Source organism: Typopeltis vanoorti, chromosome 8 (genome assembly GCF_054136105.1).
Source record: "Typopeltis vanoorti isolate ZY-2024b chromosome 8, IOZ_Tvanoo_1.0, whole genome shotgun sequence".
NCBI classification, from domain to species: domain Eukaryota; kingdom Metazoa; phylum Arthropoda; class Arachnida; order Uropygi; family Thelyphonidae; genus Typopeltis; species Typopeltis vanoorti.
This window is the reverse complement of record NC_143556.1, coordinates 16865479-16887963: the sequence shown is the minus strand read 5'-3', so window position 1 is coordinate 16887963 and position 22485 is coordinate 16865479. Positions and strand designations below refer to the sequence as shown.

The 22485-nt window shown below is 37.2% G+C and overlaps 1 protein-coding gene across 3 annotated transcripts in view; it reads right to left on the bottom strand.

Moving 5' to 3' along the window:
• Window positions 1–22485, bottom strand: part of LOC150103763 (cellular tumor antigen p53-like) — a 357156-nt gene that overhangs the window by 168558 nt on the left and 166113 nt on the right. For all 3 annotated transcript variants that reach the window (XM_090396534.1, XM_090396535.1, XM_090396533.1), the window contains one exon: window positions 13227–13274. In XM_090396534.1, the coding sequence (XP_090252660.1) occupies window positions 13227–13274 (48 nt within the window). The remainder of the gene's footprint in view (window positions 1–13226; window positions 13275–22485) is intronic.

Below are 22485 nucleotides of genomic sequence, written 5' to 3'. Positions count from 1 at the left end.
GACAGGCTTTCTTCTTTTCTGGCACTGCCTCTAACTTCTTGAGTCCTTCATAGAGTTCTTATTTTTTTCTATTTAACAGTGAATAGAACTGTTATTCATTTAAAACTGATTAAAATTTTAATCAATGTTTTCTTCAGAGTCTGCCAATGAGTCTCCAAATTTTGATTCTTGGTTTGAAACTCCATGTTTTCTAGAATAATATTTGTATATCTGGGTGCACAAATTCACTTCTGAAAGATATTTACTGATTTTTTTGAAAACCTTTGTACACAATATGTAATACATTTTTATCCTGCTTAATATGAATTGGAGATCATTTCCTATTTCAAATGCCCTGTCTGTATACTCTTATATCCTAACCCTTTCATACCTCTAACTGGCTTCACATTTTAAATTTCTGATGGCTTTATCTACATCAGTAACTGATTATATACATACATACACTCAAATGCATTCTTCTTGAATATTTTCTACTACTTTTACTTTGGATTTGACATTTGATAATTATGGTTTGGTTTGAATAACTGAAGCATCTAAGGAGGATAGCATATTATAATCACATGCAACTTCTAACTGATTTTTCTGTTTTGTGGGATGAAAAACCTAGTCTCCAGAAGGAAAATTCTATCAGATCAACTGCTTGATCTTCGGCTGAAGAGCCCCTGTACAGGTTCCTTTGCATCTTAACATATTCATCTTGGGATTAGTCCTGCCCATCAGGCAAGAACCCAATTAACTAGTATATTATGTCCCTTTACATCAGACAGGCATGTTTTTACAAATTGGTTAACATACAGTTTAAATTTTTTTTTTTAAGTGGAATTTTCAAATGCTAGTATTTGTGGCTGTCTTAATGGTATAGAAAATCTCCAAGTAATCTTATCTTATTTTGTGTCATTAAAAATTATTTACGCTTCAAAATATTGTGAATCACATAAAAATGGGCTAGTTTCTTTGCCTGGTGATGTATATATCAATGACTTGCAACATTTCACTTTTACAGTTATATCATCCTAAATTATCCACAAAAAAGCAATCAGTAGTTTCCCACCACCTACACACACTTAATCCCAACAATATCAACAATCGAAGTATTGCTGCATATAAATCCCACCTTGCTCCATATCCAACCTTTTAGTTATAGTTAGTTGTGGAGAGTGAGATAGCAATATTTTATATAATTTTATTTTTTTTGTTTAGTGGTTGGTTAGAATGTTTCATATTCATACCCACGATGGTACACTGACTTCAAAGATTAATATGTTGTGAATTCCCAAGAAGAAAGCTCAAATATAAAAATAAAAAATATTTATTGTAAATAAGTACATATATACAATAGATATAATTCAATATGTTAAATCATTCACTTTTCCTTCTAAAGGAAAGAAACTGACAAAATGAATCCTTTGAGGAAATTAAATTAGTAAAAATTAACTTCTAACTATCCTATATCTGACCTTTAAATTTTTTGATTTAGATACAGAGGATTAACTATATGGCTATTCTAGAATTTACATAATATGAGATCAAGAAAACATTACCTCTCAACTCTCACAATTAAATTCATTTTAAAAGAATGACATCATATACAAAACCAAGAAGTGTATATCAAATCTGAGAAGCGGGATCAGTGGGACTTATTTTACAGAAACAAAAATGAGCTAGTGGGTATGTCTACAAATGCTAGATTCGAAAAACAGAATGAAATTGTAGTATTGATACAGTTTATTCACCTAAAAATTGTTGGTATAAATGAAACATGGTTAAATGAGGATGACATTCTGACATGAATAGAGATAGAGGGATATGTAGTCATTCATGAAGACAGACAATGCAAAAAAGGGAGGAAAAGGAGTTCTACTGATGATGGCAAAGGAGTTGTGCCCATCTAGGATGGAGATTTATCAGGAACCAAAGAAAATGAATTTATTTAAAACAGTATGGTGTGAAGTGGAGGGACAGGATGAAATGTTTAGTAGGGTGTAGCTATAGACCTGGTAATGTGGTAGGTGGCGAGAAGGAAATGTTGAGGCAAACTGGTCTGGCTAATAAGAAAAAGGTGATCATTATGGGTGATTTCAATTATGGTAATATAGATTGGAATGAAGAGATAGCATCAGGAACCAAAGAAAATTAATTTATTGAGTTTTTAAGGGACAACTATCTTAAGCAGTATGTAGCAGAGGCCACACATGGATCAAGGGGCTTGGATTTGATTATCTCATCAGAAGATATTGCTGTAAATGAAGTGTCGCATCTTTCTCCAGTTGATGAAAGTAATCATGAAGTGATCATGTGGTGGTGGCCAGCCATATCGGGACTTTTGTGAGAAAGGGTTATATGTGAAACTATAAGGTGGGTAATTACGAAACACAGGAGGCAGCTTGCAGCGATATCATGGAATGAGGAATTAGATGGGAAGGAAATTAATGCTGCTCAGTTTCTATTCAGAAAGTATCTGGCAGAGGCAATGACTAAGTGTATTCCAAGGGTCAGGTGATTAAACAAGGTAGGTGAAAATGGATGACTGAAGATGTGAAGCTTGCAATCTGGAAGAAAAAAAAAAAGGCATTGTAGAGCTGGTGCAAGATAAGTGGAGATAATCAGTTACATGAGGAGCACAAAGAGCAAGCAAGGAAGAAAGATAACTTGCTTGGTAAGGATAGCAAAAACTGCAGTATGAGCAGCAGTTAGCAAATGAGGCTAAAAGAAATCCTAGGGAGTTTCTTCGATATGTGGCCAGTAGAAGGAGCAATGATTATGATAGAATAATCATTGATGAATGATGTTGGCCAGTGATAATGGGAGAATGATAAACACTGAGGAGGATACAGCAGAGGTGTTTAATGAGCAGTTCATTAAAGTATTCAATCAATAATGCAGAACTTGAAAGCAGTGGGAATAGGGGAGGAACCAATGCTGGTGACTGAGTAGGAGGTATATGTGGAATTGAGTAAGCTTGATGTCAACAAGGCAATGGGACTTGATAGTATATCACTGCATGTATTGAGGGAATGTTCCAGGGAGTTATAACTCATGTTAAAAACTTACATTTTTAACATGAGTCTTAGATTAGATTCCAAAGTGGGTGGAAAGATGGCAAAATTGTTCTGCATGATAAAGGAGGTGCTAAGACTAAGGCTTCAAATTATAGATCAATCAGCTTGTCTGGAGTTGAAGAAGCTATTAAGACAAGGATTCAGAACTAGGTTGACAGCAGCAAAATTCTCTTTAATGGACAGCATGGGTTTGTTAAAAGAAGATAGTGTTTTAGCAATCTGCTTTCTTATTATAACAAGGTGACGAATACATTAGACAAGGGGAATATATGTACAGTAGTATATTTAGATTTTACAAAGGCTTTTGATAGATTGCCACATGACAAACTAGAAGTTAAATTGGAACCGATGGGGTTGTAGATTTTGTAGATTTGGGCACTGGAGATTGGGACTGGAGATTGGCTGTCTGATAGGTATTAGCAGGCTGTGTATGAAAGGGGAGGGTGATATCCCAGAAGAGGAAAGTCACTAGTGATGTACCCCAGAGGTCTGTTTTAGAGCCATTATTGTTTAATTTGTATGTAAATGACATTGAAAAGAGTTTAAATGGTGATATGCAGTTGTTTGCAGATGATGCAAAGCTAGGGAGTGTTATGAGAGGATCTAAACAGGCTATCTGAATGGGCAAGTGTCTGTGGGGATGTTAGTTTAATGTAGAAAAGTGTAAGGTTTTAAAATTGAACAGAGAATGGGATACAGAGTATAGAATTGATGGAGATATATTAGAGCAGTGTTCCCAATCTTTTTCAAGATGCAATTCCCTTTTATAATAGCCAAGAAACCTGCAACCTCCACCACATTTGCATAAAAGGGCATCATTGCAAACATGGCAGCATCAGCAAAACATATGGGGTGATCTTCAACTGCGTTAAGAGAGCAACTCACCTTTATTTCACGGTGTATATTTGAAAGTCTGTTATTCAAACATTGAGACACCAATTAAAAATGAATTTTAATATTGAATTTTGCATCATAATGAATATTTTTCAGTTTACTATCTGTAACATAGAATTTTATTCTAATGATAACACTGCATTTGTATTTTATTATTAGGAAGTGAATCAAGGTCTACTGTGTCAGAAATTTGAAAAAATAATAAAGGCTCACCATAGCAAATAATTAAAATAATATAAAATGTTTAATATGTATGAACAGAGCAAGCCTTTCATATTTTTTTTTAAGTATCTACTGCAGTGGACATTAAAGTCATTTTCCTTCATCTATCAAAAAGCAGTGTTGCAAACACTAGTAGAATATTGCATCATAGCCATATTGAAATAAAATAAGTGTTGAAAACTTCTGTTGTGAAATTTCCTATAAAAATAATTGCTGCTAAAAAAAAACCATGATGACACCAAAAAAGCTTTGCGACTCTCTTGGGGATTGTGACCCACAGGTTGGGAATCCGGATTTTAGAGGAAGTGGAGGAGATGAAAGATCTGAAGCTGATGGTGGATAGGGACTTCGAATTTTGTGGACATTCTGCTACAACTGTGAGGACAACACAGAAGATTATGGGAATGATGCAGAGAACACCGACATGTAGAAGAAAAGATGCTTTGATTTCATTGTACAAAGTTTTGATCAGGCTGCATATGGATTACTGTACACAGATTTGGTCACCTGGTTTTCAAAAGGATGATGATATGTTGGAGAGGGTTCAGAGATGAGTGACTAAGTTGGGAATCTGTCCTCATATTCCACTAGAATGTGGAATATGAGGACAGATTCAGAGAATGCAAATTACAGAGCTGAATGGACAGAAGGAAGAGGGAGACATGATCAAGACATATAAGTCGATAAGGGTAATTACCAGATGTGGGTGAAATTTTTCATAAAACATCAACAGGAGGAGAATGAGAGGCCATCCCTGGAAGCTGTTTGTGAGCAAGAGGGTGAGAAGTAGTTTTTTGCATGGAGAGTGGTGGGTGATTGGAATGCATTGCCTAAGCATGTGCTAAGTGCAGGGACCTCCCACAATGAGCCTCTTGCCTCCATGGAGGTCTGTAGACGATGATGATGATAATAATAAAACAAAATTTGAATATAGCATTCAGCTAAAGGTTCTTTTTCTTGACTATATGGGAATTTTCTGTCCTTTTTTTTTTATCTTCCTTTGTTTTATTAAGTTTTTATTGCTTCTACTCATTCATTCTGTCTTATCTCTTAAATTCTAAATCACAATAAAAGAAGTTAAAAAACTCACTTTATTATAATACTTGCATATATCATCTTCTTCTAATAAGCAAGTTTCCTTAAACTTCTTTCCTTCATTTTGCCGAAGCATGCCCGAAAAATTATCACTTTAGCAATAAGAATACATTTAACTGAGCAGTTCCAAAGGCACTGCCAAGAAAAAGAACATTACTGTAGATTTCATCTTGCTTCATACAACATGTACTACTTACTTCCAAACTAAGCACAACATTCTCTCTAATGTACATGAATTCTCTCTCTCTCTCTCTGTACACAAATGCCAGGAGTATCAGAAACAAAGCGGTAGAGTTTGCTGACTTAGTCAATATGTTGGAACCTCAAATTGTAGGCATTAGTGAGACCTGGCTATTAGAATCAGACATACCACCTGGTATTGAGTGTAAAGGGTACAGTATATTTAGGAAGGATAGAGAGAATGGGAGAGGAGGGGGGGGGCATGTTGCTAATGATATCGAATGACTTGAATCCAGTTAGAGTTGAGACCTATGATTGTAGTGGTACTACTACTAACAGTATTTCATGTGGCAGTGAGTTTGAAGCCATCTGGTATGAGGTGAAATCTAACAAGGTCAATTACATAGTGGAGTGTTGTTACAAACCTGATGGATTGGTTGCTAGTGATGAAGAAATGCATCACCAAATAGAAAAGATAAGCGTGAAAAGAGTAATCATAATGGGAGACTTTAATTATCCAAATACTGATTGGCTAGCATTAGAATCTTATGAGAAGAATAATGAGAGAACAGAACTGTTGAACAGAACAAAACCTAAAGAACTGTCTTAAGGACACTGGATTTCTGTGGAAAAAGCAATTGGTGAAATTTGAAACTGTAAAGTGGTTTAACATGAAGAGCTCTACTTAGACCTGTTGTTTATGAAGTAGTAGAAGAAATTTTTTTCTCTGGTACAAAAATTAGTAAATTGTGCGTCTAGGTAGAACTGCAAGAGGTAGGAAATATTTATAATTCACTGAGACAGGAGGAATAATATTGTGTGCTATATACAGTACAGTATATACACTATAAAAAAAGGATCCTATGGAGAAGAAAGAAGAAAATTTTATATTTTTGGAAAAGACCCTAACAAAGAAACTGACTATGAACATTTTGTTACTGTGAAAACAAGGTGTTTAGTCTGGTAGACGTGATTAAGTATATGTTAAACAATCCAGTAATAGAATGAGTCAGAGAATGGGTGATTTTAATATTTTTGGATAAGAAACTCTCTAAAGTGTCGATTTATTTTAGAAGGCCTTGGATCCAGTATTTTGTACTTATTAAATTTTATTTAAAGTGTATATATTGTTTTATCAAATGTGTAAATGAGATAAAGTTAATATCATTGCACCAATCGGAATTGAACCCTTGTGTAAATACTAAACACTTGAAGTAAAAATATTCTTTATAGAGACAATTTCATAACACATTCTTTATAACTGGTTAAACAGCTTTCTTTCTAGTCAATCACTCACTGCAAGTCATGATGGAACTTCCTCTCTTTGCTCCAGAACTCTATTCTATCACCTACTATCTTTATCTTATAATCAAGAACCTTATCTCACTGGCAGATAACCCATAATGTACACTCTACTCTTCAATTCATTTGATAAACTTCACAGTGTCAAATCAGAAATTTCAAGATCTTCTATAACCAATGCCTTAAATTCAGACATTCAGACCTTCTTGCTATTCTTCCATGGGGTGAGGATAATCAAATCACACTGAATGCTACCAAAATAGTCCTGCCTTCCTTGCTTCAAAAATATCAGTTCATCTTCTCTTTCCTAGACAGAGCTACACATAATCACAGTTGAATATTTAACTGACCAAGACTGATAAAAGTCCAGATATTTTGGTAGACATATCATGAACCACATTCAGTGAATTACAGTTGGAAATTAAGAGAGAGAGAGAGAGAGAGAATAAATGACCAAGGCAAATAATCTGCCAGAAACAGAACACTACATGTCCTTGTGGTCTTATCTTAAATATATTAAAAGAAAAACATTAATTATATAATATTTTAAGCTGTATAGTTTGTGATAATAATTTTCCAGAGTTTTACATGGAAAGTCCATCCTTAAGATTGAGATTAGGCAATATAGGACTTCAGCACTTATAGAAGCTCATATTTATGGAAACATCTGCATAATACACACAGAGATGTGTCCCAATTTTAGCTGTGATTATGTGTGATTTAGCTGATTGCTCTCTTAATGACTCACTTCAATCGCTGTCTCAGAGACGGTTACTATAGTTACTTCTATGGCTGCTACTCCACTGAACTGACGTTCATCATTAGTACGTAAAAAACACAAGCAAAAGAGATGACCAACATCCTTTTACAGTCAAATTGCAAGCCTATTAAATCTGATTCTCTTTCACTTTCCTTTCATCTGCCACTATTCTCTGGAACATAATTCCTCACATAACTGCTTCTCAACAGCTACAACCTCCAGCTGTTTAAGAAAAATATCAATAGTTTCTTTCTTCCCTAATTCTTGCCCCCCACACACACACACACAGAACCAGTGCATTATAGGGAATGCATTTACTTAAGAAACATTTTTATAAAGAGAGAGAGCACTTGAAAAGGTTGCGATACAAACAAGTGGTGAAGAAGAAAGAAGGAACCTGTCATTTTTTTTTTAGCAACTTAAGGTTGAAGTCCTTAGGGAAAAAACTGTGTGTGCAAGACCACAGAGGTAAAAAATATGAAAGATTAAAATGAGAAAGTGGTCTGGTATGTCTGGAACTAGACAGCGAATGATGTTCACTAGCAGCTGTTTGGGTTTTCATGGGTTTGAGAGGAAAGTGAACGAATAGTGTAAGAAAGTTTGACATTCAACAAAATACTATTTAAATTTTACAGAACAGTGCCCATGAAAATGCCTGTATAAGAAGCAGAGTAGAAACAGTGCATCTATGAGACAGCGACTGGAGAATGTCTGTAAGAGTAGGATCACTAATTAACTGAATCATTCTCTTCAGGATAGCATGAAGCATTTTTAGAAATGTTTTTGGTGCACCACTATGTGAATATAGGATAATACACCTTCCTTTAGATCAATATTCTAAGGTAGGGAAGATTTGGGATTTGTACAGTGTTACAAGTTGCACAGGTGAGAATAATGCCTTGAGCAGAAAATGACATATAGTTTTTTTTGGGGGATGTGAAGGAGACTATGGATGTGATATACTTATGCCAGAAGAGGTTAGATATCTCTTCTTGCTGATGACTAGTTGTCAGTCAGCCAAAAAGCAATATCTTGTATGTGGATCTGGTTATTATCAAAAGGTGAGGAGAGATGAAGTGTGCTCTTTCTTGTATAAAACAATGCAAGACTATGTTTCGATGGCAATGAAGTTGAGATAGTTGTCTTCACCCCACTGAAATATAGCAAGGAGCAGTGTTTGAGGCTCTGATTATGAGAAATCTTGTAGCTCACAATATTTGCCATTACAAGGTCTGTCAAATGAAAAAAAAAAAAAAAAATGGAATGTACTGTAATCAGCAAGCGGATAGGATTTGAGGTTGGCAATAGGTCATTTAAAAAAAGAGAAAGAATGTGAGCAAAAGTTCTGGGGTGCTCTGACATCAGTGGGGAAATATGAAAAGCAGAAGCCATTCACCATGACATGTGGTGAATGACCAGAGAGGACATTAGCAATCCAATTGCAGAAGGTGGGTGGAAGAACATAAAATGATAATTTGGTAAGCAGGACTTTGTGCCAAATCCAACCAAAGGCAGTGAAAATATCTAGGGTAACCATGAAGGTTTCATCAAACCTTTTCCAAAGCCTAAATCTATAGATGGGTGTACAGGAAAGTTGTACTGTGGACCAAGAGTACCAGAAACCATTGGGTGGTCATTGATTAATTTGCAAACTGGTGAGTTGACTTTGATGGCTTCTGCCATTATTTTCAACAGAACTAAGTACAATGGGATGATGGTTGGATGGCTGGCTTTTATCTATTTTCTCTGGTATTGGGTTGAATACAGGCTTGTTTCATGCTGAAGGGTAGATACCAGAAGAATGTGAAAGATTGCAGAGATGATACAGGATGGGTGTTAGTTCACGAGTGCAAGTTTCAAGAACAACTGAAGGGATTTCATCAGGACCAGAAGACCTCTTAATCCAAGCCAACATCACGTTGCCATTTTCAAGAAACTTAAGAACAAGACACGTGCACGCAGGCACAATAAACAGTAAGTGAGGAAGAAGCAGGAAGCTATTATTTCTCCTAAATTCCTGATGGTGCCCCCTAGCGGGCAATGTTGGTATTCTTGGGCGATTGGGCTGAAGGTCTTCTGATGTAGGTTTCCCAAATTTGAGGCAGTCTCATGCAGCCAAATTTGTTGAGGTTTGGATTGTTTCTTAGGGCTGAAGCTGATTCCATGAAAAGCCTTTCATATTTGTATTTACTACGGAGTATTATCATGACTTTCTTCGACCATATTCTATGGCAGGTATCCAGCGCATGGTCAGCAAGACCAGAGTGGCTGTATTGGTGAAAACGGATGTAGTCCTTGTGTTCTGAGATTCTGATATTGGCTGTCCTGCCTGTTTGGCCAAATAGGACAGCGTACAGCTGCAAGGGACCTGGTATACACCAGGTATGTATGGGGGGGGGAGGTTGGTCTTTAGTAGAGCAGATAAGGGATGCCAATTTTTTATATGGTCTGTAACAAGAAGTTAAGTCATGTTTTTTTAGGATTTTTGTAATTTTTTCCGAGGTGCCTCGGATATTGGGTATGGTGATGGATTTAGAGTAATCCTTGTTGTGAGGGGGGAGAGGGGTTGTGGTTTACTGGTTTCAATATTTTTTGGATTTTTTTTTTTTTTGGGGGGGGGGTAACTAAACCACATTCTCACAGAACTAAACCACATTCTCAACACTTTCTCAGCCATTGGCTGAGAAAGTGTTGAGAATGTGGTTTAGTTCTGTGGTTAGGGCATTGTCATTTGAACAGATAAGTTTAGCCCGTTTGTGTAGTGTCTTAATGACTCCATATTGTTGCGAGGAGGGGTGGTAGGATTGTTGGTGAATGTATCTGCCTGTATGGGTAGGTTTTCTATAGACTGAGAAAACCAAGGTTCCATCAGGCTGGCGGGTGACTAGTGTGTCTAAGAAAGGAAGGCAGTTGTTTTTTTCCTCTTCCAGGGTGAATTTGATTCTGGGGTGTTGGTTGTTTAAGTGTGTTAGGAAGGAGAGGAGTGCATCAGAGCCATGTGGCCAAATACCGAACACATCATCAACATAGCGAAGCCAAATGGTTGCAGAGTTTAAGGCTTTCTCTTCAAAAGTCTCCATATAAAAGTTGGCCAAGGGTGGGGAGAGTGGAGAACCCATGGCTGTCCCATTTATTTGTTTGTAGAATTTTCCTTGCCAAACAAAATAGCCTGAGTTTATTGTGAACTGAAATAGGGCTGTGATATCAGGAGTAAACTTAGCTTGGATTAGCTCTAAGCATTCTTTGAGTGGGACATTTGTGAATAAGTAGGAGACATCAAAACTGATCATTATGTCAGTGTGTTTGAGTGTAAGGTTTTCTATGCTGGCTTTGAAGTGGGCTGAGTTTTTTATGTGTGAAGGTGTGTTGCCAGTATAGTGTGAGAGAACTTTGGCCAAATGTTTAGCTAATTTGTATGTGGGGGAATCAATGCCATCCACTATGGGACGTAATAGCACATTTTCCTTATGTATTTTTGGGAGTCCATAAATACGGGGGGGGGGGGGGTATGGAGTTAAATGGTTTTAATTTGTTAGTGATTTCCACACGCCTGTGGCACAGGCGAAGGCCATGGCATATCAAGATCTGTATGATCAATTAGAAACAAAGGAAGGACAGAGAAAAATTTACCAACTAGCAAAATGTAGAGATAAAGTAGCTAAGGACATCTTACATGTGAGGCAGATCAAAGATGCTGAAGGAAGAGTATTATGGAGGGATGTGGACATAAGAAACAGATGGAAAATATACTTTGAGGGACTTTTGAATGAGGAAAATGCAAGGACTCACAGAGGAGATGGGCAGCCTTCTGAGGGGATGGTGCAGAACATCAGTAGAATGGAAGTGACGGAGGCCATGAAGAGGATGAGGAATGGAAAAGCGGTGGGCCCCGACAGAATTCCAGTGGAGGCATGGAAGGCACTGGGGGAAGAGGGAATTGACCTGCTGTGGGACCCGTTCATGAAAGTTTGCCAACAGGAAAATATACCCGAGGAATGGAGGGAGAGTACTCTTGTTCCCATCTACAAGGGTAAAGGGGATGCACAAGACTGTAAAAATTACAGAGGAATAAAGTTGATGTCCCACACAATGAAGATCCTAGAAAGGGTTCTTGATGGTAGATTGAGGGAGGAGGTGGAGATTGCAAAGGAACAATTTGGCTTCATGCCTGGTAGATCAACAACAGATGCTATCTTTGGGTTACGACAGATGATGGAAAAATATCGAGAGAAACAAAGGGAGCTACATCTGGTATTTATTGATCTGGAGAAAGCATACGATAGAGTGCCAAGGCAAGAAGTCTGAAGGTGGCTGAGGGAGAAGAAGGTGCCAGAGAAATATGTCAGGTTGGTGCGGGAAATGTACAGAAATGTGAAGACAAGTGTTCGAACCTGTTTGGGACAGACAGAAAGTTTTCAAGTAACAGTTGGCTTGCATCAAGGGTCAGCATTAAGTCCGTTTCTGTTTAATATTGTGATGGAGGTGGTAACAGAGGAGGTGAGAGAAGATGCACCTTGGACAATGTTGTATGCAGATGACATCTTGCTGTGTGTAGATTCAAGAGAAGAAGCGGAAACTAAACTGGAAAGATGGAGAAAAGTACTGGAAGAGAGAGGTATGAGACTGAGCAGAAGTAAGACAGAGTATATGTGTTGCGCAGCGGGCGGTGGCCAGGACACAGATCTGAAGCTGGAAGGAAATGTCATCAGGAAGGTGAGAGACTTTAGATACTTAGGTTCAACAGTGGAAGAAGATGGAGGAGCTGAGAAGGAAGTGGGATGCAGGATACAAGCGGGTTGGAGGAACTGGAGGGAGATGGCTGGAGTGTTATGTGATAAGAGGGTGCCGATCAATCTGAAAGGCAAAATGTATAGGACAGTAGTGAGGCCAGCTATGACATATGCTATAGAAACTGTGGCCCTGAGGAAAAATAACATCAGCAGGATGGAAGTAGCAGAGATGAGAATGCTTAGGTAGATGTGCGGTGTGACCAGAAAGGATCATCTGAGAAATGACTATGTCAGGGGAACAGTGAAAGTTACGAACTTAGGAGCGAAAATACAGGAGGCAAGGTTGAGATGGTTTGGTCATGTGATGAGGAGGGAGGACGAATATGTGGGAAGAAGGGTCATGCAGATGGATGTGCAAGGAAGGCAGAAGCGTGGGCGGCCAAAGAAGAGATGGAGGGAGCTGATAGAAGAGGACTTGAAGAACTTGGATTTGGTGACAGCCCAAGACAGGAAGGTGTCAAGGAGACTCATAACAAACAGTAACCCCACTTAAGTGGGAGAAGCTGTAGAAGAAGAAGAAGTGATTTCCACATGCCAAGAAGTGACCTTCTTAAGGAGCCTGTGGAGTTTTCTAATTTGTGAGTTGGTGGGATTGTACTCGATAGGGAGGTAAGTAGCCCGATCTAACAATATTACACAGCTTTCAGTTTAGCTGTGTAATCCTTTTGGTTAAACAATACTGTGGCATTCCCTTTATCAGCTTTGGTGATTATTATTTTCTTGTTTTTCTTTAATTCTAGTAGAGATTTAATTTCCTTACTGGGCATGTTGGCTTTTGGTGGTTTAGCTTTGGTCAGAACACAAGCTACATCCAGTTTATATATATGTTTATCATGTTTATAATACAACCTTAATACTTTTATGTTGCATAAAGTGCATACAAATAATCAGTTTTTGTTCTGAACTTCAATTTTGATAAATTACCTTGGTTACACAAGAGTCAGGTGATGGTGATGGAGATGGTATCAAAACCTAGAAAAGGAAAAATATGATAGTTATTAAACATATGTTTAATAACTGATTATTGGAAAATGCTGATTATTGGCTAATACAACAACTGTAAGGATTAGAATTTCACAAAATAAAAAAAAAATTAAAAAAAATGAACATTTTCATATACCATGTTAAAAAACACACAACAAAATAAAAATTAGTCTGGTAATGGAAAGCATATCCCTATCCCCTACCTCTTCCTTCTATGTCTCCCTTTCTAATGTATTATTCAACAACTCCGTAAAAATATACTTTTAAATGTCTGAAACAGAATGCTATTTAAATTTTACAAAATACACATTTAAAAAAAAAAAAAGGAGTGGATTATAAAACAGACAAGAGACAAATGAGAAGTAAGGATACGTCTTTTTGTTACAGAGAATGCATTATTGTTCTAGGTGACTTTTCAACTGCACATTATCCTCTCCAATCCAAAAGAGGTTAGTATTTGCTTCTGTCTTCTGCTGGGAGAATCTGAATCCACTTGCATCTGTCTACTTTGAGAGGGTCAATGGTTTGCAGTTGCTGTTTTTCTATGACTCTCATATCACATGAATGACATAAGATGGTGAAGTCATCCTCATAAAGAGCATTACTTACAGCTGGAGGAAGTTGGTCATTACAAAGTTAACCCTGATTGCAAAAAGCATGACACTTAAAACTAATTATGTGAGACTCTCTCCTCTCAAGTACACCAATCAAGAGCATTTGGTTCCCACTAGGACTTGGAAGATTTGGTTGGATAAAAATAAAATAAAAAAAAGAGGGAAATTTCCCTCTGAGACCAAAGTTGTGTAGGTCTTTTAATATTTCAAATCTCCAAGCAGTGTTGTATGCTCAGTTATTGAATAAAAACACTGTTTCTCTCTTGAAACCATAAAAGATGAAAATTAACTATTTTTTTCCAGAACTTTGCACAAACAACTAGTCAGGCAACTGGGCGATAGTTTATTTTGGATCATTTCTTGGCTTAGAAAAGCCAATAATAAATTGAATTTTGCCAAGAATCTGGGAACATGTTCTCACAGAAAATTCTACTGAATAGATTCCACAGTTGATGAATGGCAGATAGCATAAGTTTCATCATTATAATAATCTGATCCAACTGGTGATCCAATTGGTGACATTTAAGCCAAGCAAAGCAGCTTTCATTTCTTGCTTTGTAAATGCAAGAAATGAAAGCTGATATGTTGTAGTCTTCTATGCCAATTGAAGAGAACAGAATTTGTTGTTTTTCTGTTATTTATATTTTTGTGCAAGGAACTTCAGGGAATACCATGTTCAATTTTTGGCAAAAATCTCCCTAAAAGTGTTGGAAAATATGCATCCATTATGTTAAGGATGGAGAGCGGGTGGGTGAGTGGTATATCTGCCATATGCTTTTCTATGATCCCAGACTCCTTTGTCACTGGTTGCTCTCATTATAGAAGATGGGTATTGGACCCAGGATTCCTTCTGACGATGGATGTCTTGCTTGGGCTTGAGCATGTGCGAAAGTAATGAGGCTTGTTGTTGTGGAGTATTTACAAAAGATACGCAAAGATTTCTTTTGAGTTTCCTTGGCTGCTGTGCAATCAGTGTTCCACCACAGTTTAGGGAAAAGTAGAAACTTATTACATGCTTTAGGAATTGAAGTAGTAGTGCTTGTGTAATACACTGTCACATAATTCACTGTATCACAGAATTATTATTATTATGTGACACCTCCAAGGAGTCCAAAGACTCAGTGAGGGCACCTACTTCTACAACTCTCTGTCTCCACCACTTAATCCACCAACCATACCGAACTGTCACTACCACCATCATCTACACCAATGCCAACTACCGCCCACCGTCACCACTAGCAATTTTTTTTTGTCTGTAAATTGTGCATGTTCTCAAGGCCAATTTGTCTGTATGCAAGATGAAAAACCCAAGTTTCCAGGAGAAAAAAATCCGGCTACCTCCATATGAGATCAGCTAACTCACCTTCAACTGAAAAAGTCCATATAAAGATTCTTCTCATCAAGACGAGAATTGAACTCAGGCCTTTTCCAGCCAACGGCTTGAATTTTAAGCACCTGGTTTCTGAACATGACTTCTGAAGGTCGCTAATAAACCAGAGAATGAACAATTATTCATACTCAAAGGGAGTTTGTTTCAGTCTCAGTGCTCCCCACTCACCACATGGATGCCCACAGGATTCCCAGGCAATCACCTTCCCAACTACTAACAGGACTGCTTAACTTCAGTGATCACATGAGACTTGGCCACAGATACATTCTGCTAAGGAAGAGAAGTTGAGCCAGTCATCTTGCTTGATTTTCCTTCATGATATCTGTGATATAGCATATGGTTGCCTATGCAAAAAAAAAGTAGATAACATGGGGAAATAATCACTCCCAAACAGGCTGTCTTCAGTTTCCCACTTAAACAGTGGGAAGAGGTGGGGGGGGGGGCAAGAAGATAGCTAAAAATGGCAGAGAATGCTCAGGGAGGCATGTGGAAGGTGTTGCTTCCTGTGTTCAAGAGAGAGTGATTATTGTCATTCAGCATGTTTTTTCTTGATGGTAGTTTGGCCACTATCCAACAGAGTATTGTGACTGTTTAAATCTCCCATTAAAAGTAAAGGATAGTAATTGCAATATAGTGTCATCAAGGTGAACATGAGAGACATCTGCAGGAGGAGGTAAGTAGATGCAGCATACTGTTATAACTGATCCAACTGAGAGTCAGATAGCAACTGCCTCTACATCTGTATTAAGTGGGACTTGCTTGAAGGGAGGGAGGGGGTATTGTAGAATACAAGGATGGTAACTACTCTGTGGACAGGCCCATCCCCTGTCCTGTCCTTATGAATGATGGCTATATTTCATAATGCTGGATTGTCACTAGGCTTCAGATGTTTGCCACAGACAAAAACACATTGGTTTATACTTCTGAAAGAGAGCTTGATGTCATCAATGTTTTGATAAAATCCATGGAAGTTCTATTGTGAAAATGTTTATTATTTTTGGTAGTGTCATCTGACTTCCAATATTGTAAGGTCCTGTTTTCATTGGTCTTGAATTTTTTCTTTTTGGAAAATTGTCGATGACCAGTGTCCATTTTGTCTTCCTCAAGAAAAATATCCAAGATGTCATCAAATTGGATCCCCTCTAGGACATTAAGTATTCTTCTTTTCAGCCATTTTCTGTCCACTGCTGGACGAAGGCCTCCTCCAGTTCCTTCCACCTTTCTCTGTTCTTGGCAATGATTGACCAATTTTTCCCAACAACATTTGACAATTCATCACTCCACCATCTTTTAGGATGTCCTCGGTCTCGTTTCCCTTCTTTTGGAATCCAGTTCATTAGCATGGTGGTCCATCGCTCATCTTCTTCTGGATAGATGTCCAGCCCATTTCCATTTTATTCACTTGTGGTGAAGAATGATGTCAGTGATACGAATCTGGCTTCTTATCCAGGTGTTTCATTTCTTATCTTTTAATGTAATGCCTAGCATCAGCCTCTCCATTTTTCTTTGAGTTGTTGCTAGTTTATTTGTCAGTGCTTTTGTCAGAGACCAAGTTTCACAACCATATGAGATGACTGGAAGTATACACTGGTTAAATGTCTTCCTTTTTAAACAGAGTGGGACATCATTGTTTTGAAAAATGCTTTTCAATTTTCTGAATGCACTCCAGATAAGTTGAACTCTTCTATTCATTTCCTTTTGGAGTCCACAGTTTAGATTAACGAGATGACCTAAGTATGCATATGAAGAGACTCTTTCCAAGAAATTGTTTCTATTATTGTTTTTTGGTGTTACAAAATGATTAAACATTTTAGTTTTTTCTCTGTTTATTTTTAGACTGACTTTTCTGCTTTCATGATATAGGTCTTCTATCATTATATTAAGGTCTTCTGGAGTGTTTGCAAAAATAATAATATCATCTGCATAACTTAAATGTGTTAAAGTTTCTGTAATTAATTTTTATACCAAGGTTTGTCCAGTTTATATTATTAAATATTTCTTGAAGGATTGCTGTAAAGATTGTGGGTGATAGAGAGTCTCCTTGTCAGACACCTCTTTCAATTGATATTTTATTGCTATTCATGTGAAGTTCGATTGTTGCAGTGTGGTATATTTCTTGGAGGAGGCCCATATATACAGGGTGTTCGGGATAAATTTGACAGTTTCGTAAGGAAAAAGAAAATCTTCTTTGTATCTATTAAATTTAATGAATTGACAAAAAACATTACAGGCAGAGTTAATTACAATACTATCAACAAGATTTACTCAAAATAACCACCATTAGCATCGATCACAGCTTCAATCCTGCTTCGGAACCTCGAACAAGCTGATGCTACAGTCTCCCTGGGAAGGGCCGCAAAAACTGTTTTAATTTTATCCATTAACTGGGCTTTTGTATTACTGGAAGTGCGATTGGTGTCTTTTTCAACTGCGCCCCATACAAAATAATCCATGGGGTTAAGGTCTGGGGAGTTTGGAGGCCAAACATTTGGACTGGTGAAGTCGTAGAAATTTTCAGACAACCATTTTTGACTTTTCCCAGAGGTGTGGCAAGGGGCCGAATCCTGCTGCCATACATACGGCCTACCATTGGCTACCCTTGTTATCCAGGGCTTGACTACAGTGTTTAGCAACTCCACGTAGCCATCTGAAGTCAACCTGAGGCCCTCTTGGAAAAAATGCAGAGGCATCACATTGCCTTCAGAGGATACACATCCGAAAACCATCACAGTTTGGGGAAATTTAGTCTGCATTACACGAGGAATGTCCTTTGTACTGTATGCAAGCCATCTGTTATTCTGCGTGTTGTGTTTTTGATCCTGGCAAAAGTTTTTCTCATCGGAAAAGAACCAGATTGTTTGTGGTTCCGCAGGATGTTTCACTTTGCTTAGAAGTTTCTTCGCGTTTATCAAACGTTTTTCACGGGCCTTTTCTGTAAGCAGCTGACCTTTGCGGCGCTTGTATGAGTAGTAGCGGAGGTCTTCATTGAGTGCAAGCTTCATAGTAGAGGCTGCAACATTTATTTCACGTGACAAAGCCCGAATTCCAATGCCAGGGATCTTCAACACCTGTTCCTGCAGATTTGCGAGGAATTCTGCTGTACGAACGCAATCAGATCGTCTGCTAGGGATCTTTCTTCTTGCTACATCCTCGTAGTCACCATTGCAAGTCTCTAGTTCATGCCTGATTGTTTTTACTGTATTCAGGGAGCATTGGACAGCAGTCGAAATATCCTTATTTTGATGGCCGGCACGAATCATCATGATACAAGTTATTCTCTTCCATGATTCAGGTGGGTTCCAGCTATCCATCCTTTCTGACATCTTGTATATGAATGAAGAAGGGTCCAACCTTTTAAATGAAGAGAAGTGTGTGTTAATACATATAACTTACGGAAAAATATAATTAATTATAAATATGTCAAATTTATCCCGAACACCCTGTATACTCCATGAACTCCCTGATTCTGGAGTGCATTGATTATTGCATTAGTTTTGATGGAATCAAATGCTTTTTCATAATCAATAAAGGCTGAACAGAGAGGCAATTTTTTTTTTCTTCTGCTTTTTTTATTATTTGTTTTACTGCATGAACATGATCAATTGTGTTAAAGGCTTCACGGAATCCTGCTTGTTCTGCTGGTTGATTTGAGTCTAGAAGAGGGGTTAACCAGTTTGTTATTACTTTTGTGAGAATTTTGTACAGATTACTAATTGGTCTATCAATTTCAATACTTCTTTGTCTCCTTTTTCAAATAACATTATCAGAGCAGCATTTTTTCAGTTTTCTGGTATCTTCCCCTCTTCTAAGCATAAATTTAGTAAGTTTGTGACATGGTGAATTATGTTGTTTCCTCCCCATTTAATTAATTCTAATGTGAATTAGGTCTTCACCAGGACATTTTCCATTTGTTTTATTTCATCTGAAGTGAATGGGGAGATGAATTCCATATGTGATGGGGAAGAGTTATTTATATTTGATTTATCTATTGAAGGATCATTATAGTTCTTTATAAAATTCTTTTAGTCTGCTTAGGATTTGTTCTTGGTTCCTTATCGTGGTTCCATTCTTATCTTTTATTGCAGTCATTTGACTTTTTTACCAACTGATAAATGTTTTGTTAGTATGTTCATATTTTTATTGTTTTCAATTAATTCTTTTATTTTTGTAGTGTTATAAGATCTTATTTCATTTCTCATCTTTTTCCTTATTGTTCTGCATATTCTATTTTAGAAGTTAAGTTTTTGTCTTGTTTCATATTTCATCTCTTTTCAGTAGTTGTAAGGTTTCCTCTGAAAGTTTATGGTCTTTTTGTTGTATGTTGCTTTTGAATTTGTCGGCTGCTGAGATTATTACTTCTGTTAGGTTTTTGCTTATTTTATTTATGCCTTCTTCAATATGATTATTAAGTCTAGTTTTTGATCAAGTTTTTCTTTGTAATCCTTCTTGTTTTCAATAGGTTTTAAGTCAAAACTTCTAGATTTTTTTGTTGTTTAGCTATTTTATTCTTTCCAATTTGGGGTTTATTTTAAAGCCAGTGGTCACTTCCTGTTTTTTACTTGATTTAGTACTGAGGTATCTTGGACTATTTCTTTATTATTACACAGTATATAATCTATTTCATTTTTTATTTCTCTGTTTGGACTTCTCCATGTCTATTTTCTTTTGGGGCACTTTCTTAAAAATTTTCTTACAAACATTAAGTATATTAATTGTTTTATCTTCTTGTGAGGGAACATGTTCTCTAAAATCATTCTTATTAGACACAGCTTTCTCCAAAATTCTAAATCTTATAGAGTTTCTTGACTGGTTTTGAGATCCTGCTAATCCTTCTGGATGAAGAAGAGTGATATTTTTTCCAAGTGGACAGTCCCAGAGCTCTCCACTCACTATGGATTCATACATGGATGCTCACTCTCAGGCAAGCCATGACTGCACTCAGAAGTAGAATACCAGGATTAACCTGGTTGCCATACTGGCACCACAGCAAGTCTTTAGCCCTGTTCCTGGACCATGGTGAAGGAGACTTACTGCACACTAGTGATCTTTGTAGGCAAGCCCACAAGCCAACTGATCCTGGCCAGGCCACCTAGGACCACCCGTCTTGCTGAAGCAGAGGCCAAAGTAGTGCAATGCTATCTGAAATTCCTTTTCCAGATCATGGATTGTACTGCACAGCAAACACAGTGGCAGGGCATTGAATCCCTGTGATGGTGGGGGGAAGTTAGTATTAGAAAAAAGATTTCAAGAGAAGCAGAGAAAAGAATATGGGAAGACAAGCATAGAAAAAGAGCCCGTGCCATTACTGGGAGGTCTCCTCCACCATGAACAGGTGCCTAACGTGGAAGGCTTAAATGACAGAGATAAAGAGAGAGAGAGAGAGAAGAAAACAGCGTCAAATGTCAAATGGTGGCAAGGACAATAATGTCCTTGCTGCTTCCCCTTAGGCTTTCAAAATATGTTTTAAGAGATTAGGATCAGGTGATTGGATAGATATAAATTAAACAGAAAAAAGAACTGGAAGACCAAGAAAGTGATGGTATGAGAACAGAACAAGCCATCTGGCCTAAAATCCATGATAGGAAGAAGCAGCATTGGAATTTTCATGGGGCACTGTGCTCACCAAACTGGCCACCACCAGTCAGTATTTACATACTGTTCACCCTTCATTATAGACAATAAATGAAAGAATATGCAAACTATACATTTTAGTTTTATAAAGTGCAAAATTCATGGTGAAGGTAAGGGACCAGAAAAAGAGTTCTGTTGTGTTATCAACAAAAACAATGAAGATGTGCTTTCAAGACAAATGGCTCAAGGATGAAAAGTTGCATTATGTGTAAAAAAATATCCTAGGACTGTTGATAGAAACTCTACATTACTACGAAGTTTTTGAGACGTTTTATAATGGAGACATTGAGGTTTCATAAGACATTCAATGCTGTGACATACTTGGCCAGAATCACCAGAATGGAAAGATATCTGTGAGTCTTATGTTTAGCAGGAAAAAAAAAAAAAGAGCTGAAACAAAATTTTTAGATATTGAAGAAAACATACTTCAAAAGAAATGGAAATGGATGGGACACATTACAAGCCTCGAGGACAGTGGTGGCCATATGAAGGTAAAGGATAAGCTGGAAGACCTGAAATAAGATGGTCAGATGATATAAGAAAAACAATTGGAGCCCTTGGGCACCAATAAGCTCAGAATAGAAACAGATGACGATGGGAGACACCTATAACCAGAAGTGGCTATAAAAATGGTTAAAAGAAGAAGAAGACAATCAATTTTCATAAACAATGCTGTGACACTCTTGGTCAGAATCACCTGGCCAAGAGTGTCAGGTGTTCAAACATTTTAGAATCCATCTTTCCAAGAAAGATGGATTCTAAAATGTTTGAACACCTGAAATGACTTTTTAATACAACAGATAATAAACTATTTCCTGATAATTTACTAATCAAACTATTTACTGACTTCAAACACTTCATAGGCTGAGTAGTAAAATAGTATCAAAATGAAATATAAAAAATTTGTGACAGTTATACAGTTAAACAAAAATTAAGGAAATAAAAGACTTCAATAGCAAGTCTCCTTCTAGATACTTCTACAGATATTTCAAATGAGGAGTCTTCCATTATATGAGATGCATAGATAAAAATCGGAAGAGGTAGTATACTTTGAGTGTGAAACAAGTTCTTCTTGTCAGGGAAAAATGATAACTGGTTAGCAGGTGACAGAACAGAAATAGCATGTTCATGCTGGGATAAAATAATGGGCTAGTGGCAAATTTAAAGAGAGATGCATGTATCAGATCTTACAAATTATTGTATGGAATTTGAATTTGACTGTTTCAATGCCAGTAAATATATTATCTTAGTTGCTGAAATTGAAAAGCTGGTATATATCTTTTACAAGGGGTACAGTTAATGACAACATTAACTATAGTATGTAATTCATACTATAGGCAAGGAAAATTTTTTTTGTGACCAGTAAGATTTAAGTGGCATTTCAGGCCCTGGTGTAAGGGAAAGTGAGTCTGGGAGATGGCAGGTAACTAGTGGCATGTCACAGAGCTCGGTCCTCTTTTGTTTAAATGATTCATCAATGATGCAGAGAATGAATTATGGGAAAATACTCAGTCATTTTCTGATGATTCAAAACTAGGAAGAGTAGAGTAATAATCAATGAAAA